This window comes from Chaetodon auriga, chromosome 14, assembly GCF_051107435.1.
Source record: "Chaetodon auriga isolate fChaAug3 chromosome 14, fChaAug3.hap1, whole genome shotgun sequence".
NCBI lineage: Eukaryota > Metazoa > Chordata > Actinopteri > Chaetodontiformes > Chaetodontidae > Chaetodon > Chaetodon auriga.
In genome coordinates, this window is record NC_135087.1 from 735,001 (window position 1) to 742,500 (window position 7,500).

The 7,500-nt window shown below is 53.6% G+C and overlaps 1 protein-coding gene across 2 annotated transcripts in view; it reads left to right on the top strand.

The window, feature by feature from the left end:
• hectd1 (HECT domain containing 1) overlaps window positions 1-7,500 on the top strand; it is a 29,025-nt gene that overhangs the window by 12,724 nt on the left and 8,801 nt on the right. For both annotated transcript variants that reach the window (XM_076748334.1, XM_076748335.1), the window contains exons 15-26: window positions 1-144; window positions 600-811; window positions 905-1,051; window positions 1,177-1,271; window positions 1,627-1,732; window positions 1,823-1,957; window positions 2,128-2,267; window positions 2,380-2,592; window positions 2,829-2,939; window positions 3,075-3,241; window positions 3,527-3,703; window positions 5,992-6,990. The exon at window positions 1-144 is cut by the window's left edge and continues 120 nt beyond it. In XM_076748334.1, the coding sequence (XP_076604449.1) occupies window positions 1-144; window positions 600-811; window positions 905-1,051; window positions 1,177-1,271; window positions 1,627-1,732; window positions 1,823-1,957; window positions 2,128-2,267; window positions 2,380-2,592; window positions 2,829-2,939; window positions 3,075-3,241; window positions 3,527-3,703; window positions 5,992-6,990 (2,646 nt within the window). The remainder of the gene's footprint in view (window positions 145-599; window positions 812-904; window positions 1,052-1,176; window positions 1,272-1,626; window positions 1,733-1,822; window positions 1,958-2,127; window positions 2,268-2,379; window positions 2,593-2,828; window positions 2,940-3,074; window positions 3,242-3,526; window positions 3,704-5,991; window positions 6,991-7,500) is intronic.

A 7,500-nucleotide genomic window follows, 5' to 3' on the forward strand; every position in this document is an offset into this window, starting at 1 on the left:
CTCTGACCTGCCTGAAGGACGGAGAGATCGCCATCCACAACTCCGACGGCCAGCAGGCCACCATCCTGAAGGAGGACCTGCCGGGCTTCGTCTTCGAGTCCAACAGAGGAACCAAGCACTCGTTCACGGCGGAGACCTCGCTGGGTGCGTTTTCCCAGCAGCTCCACGACTCTCAACCTGAAAACAAAGAGAGTTTACTCACATTCAGTGTTAGTCCAGCAGAGCTCGGAGCTGTAGTGGAGTTTCATCCACACGCAGGAGTTCAGGAGGTAGAAATGAACAAAAAAAACAAATGATTTTCACTAAACGTCATGAGTCGGTTTGTGAGGTGTCCACAGGAAACGAATCCAGAGTGAAACATGAATCCTGTCAGCTGATTTAAAGAGCTGGTGACATCATCAGTGCCCTTTAACTGGTTATTAAAACACATGTTCACGGTCATCAGCTGACCTGTCAAGAGACGATCATTTGTTGAGACAGACAACCGTTAAAAACCAGTTTCAGACAGTCCAGCGTGTCCCTGCTGCCCATCAGAATACTGACATTGGTCATGTCTCTGGATAAGAATCCAGATTAATGTGGATTCTGTGCGTGTGCAGGCTCAGAGTTTGTGACGGGCTGGACGGGGAAGCGAGGCCGGAAGCTGAAGTCGAAGCTGGAGAAGACGAAGCAGAAGGTGAAGAGCATGGCGAGGGAGCTGTACGACGATCACTTCAAAGCTGTGGAGAGCATGCCGAGAGGAGTGGTGGTGACGCTGAGGAACATCTCCACGCAGCTGGAGTCCTCCTGGGAGCTGCACACCAACCGACAGGTACACGAACACACAAGCCGCTGCTGGCTTTGACGAGTCGTGCTGTCGGCTTCCATCCTGATCTGAGTTTTCTCTGCTGTTGTGTGTGAACAGTGTATTGAAGGAGAAAACACGTGGAGGGACCTGATGAAAACTGCTCTGGAGAACCTGATCGTAGTTTTGAAGGACGAAAACACGATTTCTCCGTATGAGATGTGCAGCAGTGGCCTGGTCCAAGCTCTGTTCACCGTCCTCAACAACGTGAGCGCTCCTCTGACGGCCGCCGCCAAACATCACGCCTCCAGCTCACAACACGACCGTGTCCTTTTCAGAGATGTAAAGTCACTGACGTCTGTCTGTCTGTCTGTCTGTCTGTCTGTGTGCAGAGTGTCGAACTGGACCTGAAACATGATTGTAAGCCTTTAATGGAGAGGATCAATGTCTTTAAGGCGGCTTTCAGCGAGAATGAAGACGATGAAAGGTAACGGTGACAAACACCAGCTGACATGTTCACATCCTGACCTCCTGCACGCTCACCCAGGTGTTCAGATGTTTACTTCACGAAATGACAGACTGAGAGCCACGCCCACTTCACACAGCGATTGGTCGGCTGTGAGGAGGTGAAGAAATGAGCAGGGCTTCAACTATGAAGCTCACAACTGTTTCTCGCTTTTTGTTTGTGCAGCCGTCTGAAAGCTGCACATTCAAACAATCGTCTTGTCTCACCTGTACTGTGCACGAGTCAAAACACCTGTGTGTGTGTGTGTGTGTGTGTGTGTGTGTGTGTGTGTTCCTGTGAGTGCCGTCACCTGAACTGTGTTTGTGTGTGTCTGCAGCCGACCAGCTGTTGCCTTAATCCGTAAACTGATAGCTGTCCTGGAGTCCATAGAACGTCTACCTCTGCACCTGTACGACACTCCAGGGTCCTCATACAACCTGCAGGTGAGTCGCCGCCTGTCCTCAGTCCAGTCTGTTTCCGCTGATGACGTCTTCTGAAGGACAGGCTCAACGGGGCGTGTTTGTGCGTTCCAGATCTTGACGAGGCGGTTGCGGTTCCGTCTGGAGCGAGCGCCGGGCGAGACGGCTCTGATCGACCGGACGGGTCGCATGTTGAAGATGGAGCCGCTCGCTACCGTGGAGTCTCTGGAGCAGTACCTGCTGAAGATGGTGAGGACGCGCTGAACACACACTCAACCAAACACACATTTATGTGACTGTGACGTGTCCACGTTGTCCGAGGGGTCGCCAGGCTGACTGAAAGGCGTCGCCTCGACTCATTTTACTATGAGGTGAAATACGGGTCAGTTTTAACGTCCGTCCCCGTCTTTGTCCTCCAGGTGGCGAAGCAGTGGTACGACTTCGAGCGTTCGTCCTTCGTCTTTGTGAGGAAACTGAGGGAGGGACAAACCTTTACGTTCAGACACCAACATGACTTTGATGAGAATGGAATCATCTACTGGGTGGGAACCAATGCCAAGTGAGTAAACAGGGTCCAGACAAACTTTGTTTACTGTTTTTATTACTGCGGTTTATTTAAGGAGAACTGAGGAGGTTTTTATCAAGTCACACCTCATTTCTGCTCCACTCAGGACGGCCTACGAGTGGGTCAATCCTGCTGCCTATGGCCTGGTGGTGGTGACATCATCAGAGGGGCGGAACCTCCCCTACGGGCGCTTGGAGGACATCCTGAGTCGGGATAGCTCCGCCCTCAACTGCCACACCAACGATGACAAAAACGCCTGGTTTGCCGTTGACCTCGGCCTCTGGGTCATTCCTTCAGCGTACACCCTGAGACATGCCAGGTAACAAAACAAACGCACCCACAGTCACAGCAGGTAACAAAACAAACGCACCCACAGTCACAGCAGGTAACAAAACAAACGCACCCACAGTCACAGCAGTACTGAACACACATCTTAAAACATGTGTAACAAAGAAAATCAAATACATTCAGTGCAGCTTTCTTTCCTATCTGCTCCTCTTTCCCCTCCTCCTCCTCCTCCTCCTCCTCCTCCTCCTCCTCCTCCCCCCCCTGCAGGGGTTATGGCCGTTCAGCATTGAGGAACTGGGTCTTTCAGGTGTCAAAGGACGGTCAGAACTGGACGACTCTCTACACCCACGTAGACGACTGCAGCCTCAATGAACCGGGGTACGATGCTGATCTGATCAGTTAATCAGCTGTTTAATCAGGAAGTAGAAGAAAATACCCAGAATTCCCTACTAATCCCACCAATAGGTGAGCACTGGGAGTCTGATGTCTGCGTTTGTCGGCTGTGCGTTGCAGGTCGACGGCCACGTGGCCTCTGGACCCGTCCAAAGAGGAGAAGCAGGGCTGGAGACACATCCGGATCAAACAGATGGGAAAGAACGCCAGCGGGCAGACTCACTACCTGTCTCTGTCCGGACTCGAGCTGTACGGCACCGTCACCGCCGTGTGCGAGGACCAGCTCGGTAAGACCGCTGTCTGTTCTGTCGGTTGTTTTGGAGGAACTGAAACGCCGTCCGCCAAACGTTCCAGCGAACTGCTGTCGATGTCTCACGGCGGCTGCGTCCACAGTCCCCTGCTGACACGTCCTGACTGTGTCTAGGTGCAGCAGACAGTCGAGGACGTGTTCCAGGACGTGTTGAGACAGACGTGTGCAGACGCCGTAGCTGTTCTTTATTCACATGATGGGATTGTCCCTCTGTCAGCTGAATGTTTGATGGAAGCCTTCCTCTCTCCGTCCTCCTCTTCAGGTAAAGCTGTGAAGGAGGCGGAGGCGAACCTTCGCCGCCAGCGCCGCCTGTTTCGCTCCCAGGTGATGAAGTACATTGTCCCCGGGGCGCGGGTCGTCCGCGGCATCGACTGGAAGTGGCGCGACCAGGACGGGAACCCGGCCGGAGAGGGCACCGTCACCGGAGAGGCCCACAACGGTAAGACGCGTCCAGAGAGGACAGACGACCTGAAAGCTTGTTCTCTTTGGTTCATCCTGCAGCTTCACAGGAACACGGACTCCAGAACCAGCTCAGTGCGTCCTCAGTGACTCGCGTTTGACGCCTTCTCTCGTCTTCAGGTTTCGTTCGTGGGGGTCCGGCTCCATGTTTCTGCTCTCAGGCTCCACTGTGGGAAGATATTTGTGTCATCAGGTTCTGATCTCAGGATTTGAAATTCAGACGTTCACATTTTGGTGGAAATTGTTTTAATTCAGTTCAGAGACTCAGGAAAGCGAACAAGCTCAGAAGAAAAGACAGAGCTGAAGCATCAGTGCTGGTTCCTGAAGGCACCACGAGTCTCAAAGACTCAAAATGGCTTCAGCACATTGTTTTAAATTGATCAAACAGTTTGAAAAGATGATGCAGATTCAGTTTGAAACAAATATCCGCCCACAGTCAACGCTCACGTTTTCATCTGTAATCAGCTTCGTTCTGTCAAACAGGATCTGAGGAAGGACAGTCCTGCATTAACCCTTTCCTCCCTGAACTCTCCTACACACGACCTTTAACACGACCAAGCTGACCGCCAGCTCGCTGGAAGCAGTGACGAGGAGTTTAGACATCCAGTCGCTCAGCAAACACATTTTTACACCTGCTGCTTTTTCTGATGCACTGAGCATCGAGACAGTAGAAGACGTCCTTCAGGGAGACCTCAGGCTGGCGCTGCCTGTGCAGTCCACGCAGTGAAAGATGCGTTCAGGCGCAGCGCTGTGTGTAGGTCAGCTGTGTTCTGGCAGCACTCAGAGTCCAGAACACATCAGTGAGCTCAAAGTTTGAAGTGTAGGAAGACGTTTAGGATGCAGCCACGTGTGACAACATTAAACAGCATCAGGCGGACGGTCTTCCTCACACGCACACACACGCACACACATGCCTTCCTTCTTCCTCCTCTGCTCCTCCTCCTCCCTGCTCCTGCTCCTCTTGTTGTTTGTGTTCAGATCTGATGTCCTGTCCGTCAGCTGAGCGCGTGGAGGCGCCGCCAGCAGCTCAGCTGACCGTCATTGAAATCATGCTCCAGGATTATTGTTGTTCCTCAGTTTAATTTCTTTCTTTGTGGCTTTTTCACGCTTTGCATTTGCCAGAAATATTTTCTACTTAAGCTTTGATTATCATTTTCTGTGACTGTGTTTATAATTTTCTCTCTCATCGCTCCACCTGGACCAAAGCCTCACGTAGGATTTTAAAGCTCAAAGTCTGAATGAACATCAGATGAGACGCGTCTCTGACTCGTGTGATGTCGCTTAACACGCAGAATCCTGCTCAGTCCTGTCAGACCGGGCCGGGGGCCGGGGGCCGGGGGCCGGGGGCCGGGGGGCCGGGGGCCGGGGGCCGGGGGTGTAGTAAACAGAGTTCTTAATACTCTGTGACAGTTTTTGCTCTTTTATAAATTGATGTAAAAATCACAGATTTCTTTAAATGTGGTCAGAATTTATTAAAAACCAACAAATGAACGATAAGATTTAACAGGTTAAATCTTGGCAGAAGGAAAGTCACAGAGTGAACGATAAAGGCTGCGTTCAAAGCTCAGCGTGACTGCAGCACGTCCAGCCGTCCTCTGCCGGCAGTGTCTGATGAGGCTGAAATGACAGAAACAACCAGTGAGACGGAGACTTCGTCAGAGTCATAGAAAAGAGCCCGGACACGTCAAATGGATTTCCTTTGGTTTCAGGACGCTCGCGTTAAGGTGCGCTGAGGTCGTCATTTCCTGTCAGTGACGCACACTGAAGGCTCATGATGTGGATTTATGTTCAGCAGTCGCAGATACTTCAGCTGATTGGCTCTCATGCTCGCTGCCTTTTTCTAAAGTCCCGACCTCACCGTCGTGCTATTGGCTGGGAGGGACACACCCACTGTCCAGTAAGAAAACAGAGCGGTTCTCTGCACATAAAGACGCCCCCGCGCTCCTCCAGTGGGTCATCAGGGACAATTAGTCTGTCTGTGCGTCCTGCAGAGGACCTAAATGAAACAAAGGAACAGCTGATGGAGCTCGAAACAACACGTTTGTGCTTGTCTACATGTTTATTCTGATGATTACGATGGAGCAGGTGGATCAGGCTTCCACAGTGTCCTGCAGTGATCTGGTCCAGTGTGGAGCTGCTCTGACTGTAAGCTGCTTCTCTGCTGTCTGTCTGCCTCTCTCTACCTCTGTCTCTCTCTCTCTCTGTCTCTCTCTGCCGGGTCTCTGACATCCATCCGTCCGTCTCCCTCCTATCTCTCTGTCCATCCAGGCTGGATTGATGTAACCTGGGATGCTGGCGGCTCTAACTCTTACCGTATGGGCGCTGAAGGGAAGTTTGACCTCAAGCTTGCTCCAGGGTACGACCCTGAGTCGGCTGCCACAGCGCCGTCACCCAAACCTGTCTCATCCACTGTTTCAGGCCCCGCCTCCTCCACGGTGGGACCCTCTGTGACCCCGGCGGCCAGCGGCGGCACCACCACCACCACCTCCTCTTCTTCCTCCTCCACCTCGTCCTCCTCACAGCAGCAGTCGTGGAGCAGCCTGGTGAAAAATAACTGTCCCGACAAGGGCGGGGCCACGTCGCTGGGCGGGGCCAGCTCCTCCAGCAGGAAGGGCAGCAGCAGCTCCGTCTGCAGTGTCGCCTCTTCCTCCGACATCAGCCTGAGCTCCTCCGCGGGGCTGCCGGGCGCAGGGGGTCTGCGGCTGGAGAGGAGGGCCGAGGGGCTGCTGCTCGATCAGGGCTCCGGGGCGGGAGGAGTCACGGGGGGCGGGGGCGGCTCTGACGGACAGCAGCAGGAGCCGATCGTCGTGCTGTCCTCCGCAGCGGAGGGCGGGTCCGGCTCCGCGTCCAGTTCTGGCACGCTCACCGCCGACACGCCCGCCCCTGGCGAGGAAGCCAGGAACAAGGACTCGTCCACGGGGACCGCCGATCCGGCGGCGGCCATCTCCATGGGGCTGGTGAGCGTGAGCTCCCCCGACGTCAGCTCCGTGTCGGAGTCGTCCAGCAAGGACACGCCTTCCCAGAGGCCCCTGTGTTCGGCCGCCAACGCGCGGCTGTCCGTCAGCTCCCTGCTGGCCGCCGGCGCTCCCATGAGCTCCAGCGCCAGCGTGCCCAACCTGTCGTCCCGAGAGGCCAGCCTCATGGAGTCCTTTGTCCGCCGCGCGCCCAACATGTCGCGCACCAACGCCACCAACAACATGAACCTGAGCCGAAGCAGCAGCGACAACAACACCAACACGCTGGGCAGGAACGTCATGAGTACTGCCAGTGAGTACCGCAGTATTACTTACTAATACTACACTGTAGCTGCCAGGGAGTACGAGTACTGCAGCAGTACCACAGTCAGTTCTCAGTCCACGGTGAGTTCAGAGACAGTTGGCTCAGTCTGGACTAACACGTCAGCACTAACGAAGCATAACATCATTTAACAAGTTACCGCTCCAGACACAAACACCTGTACCTGTAACAGACACACCTGAGAGTGCACAAACAGGTATTCTGAACACGTTCATTCATCTGCAAATCCAGATGAAAAACTCTGACCTGTCGTCAAAAACCAGCCAGCAGACTGGACGAATAAGAGCTGAAGAAGTGACGACTTCAGTGGAGACAGAAGGACAGTTTCATTTTTAGTCCTTTAGTGATGTCAGGTGACATGTAAAGGTCAATTAAAGGTCAATCATATCACAGATTAACAGTAATTGAGAGGAAGGTGTTGGAGCTGCAGACAGACTTCACCTTGAGCGCTCCCTGGCCCTCAGACTTTGGTTACTCAGG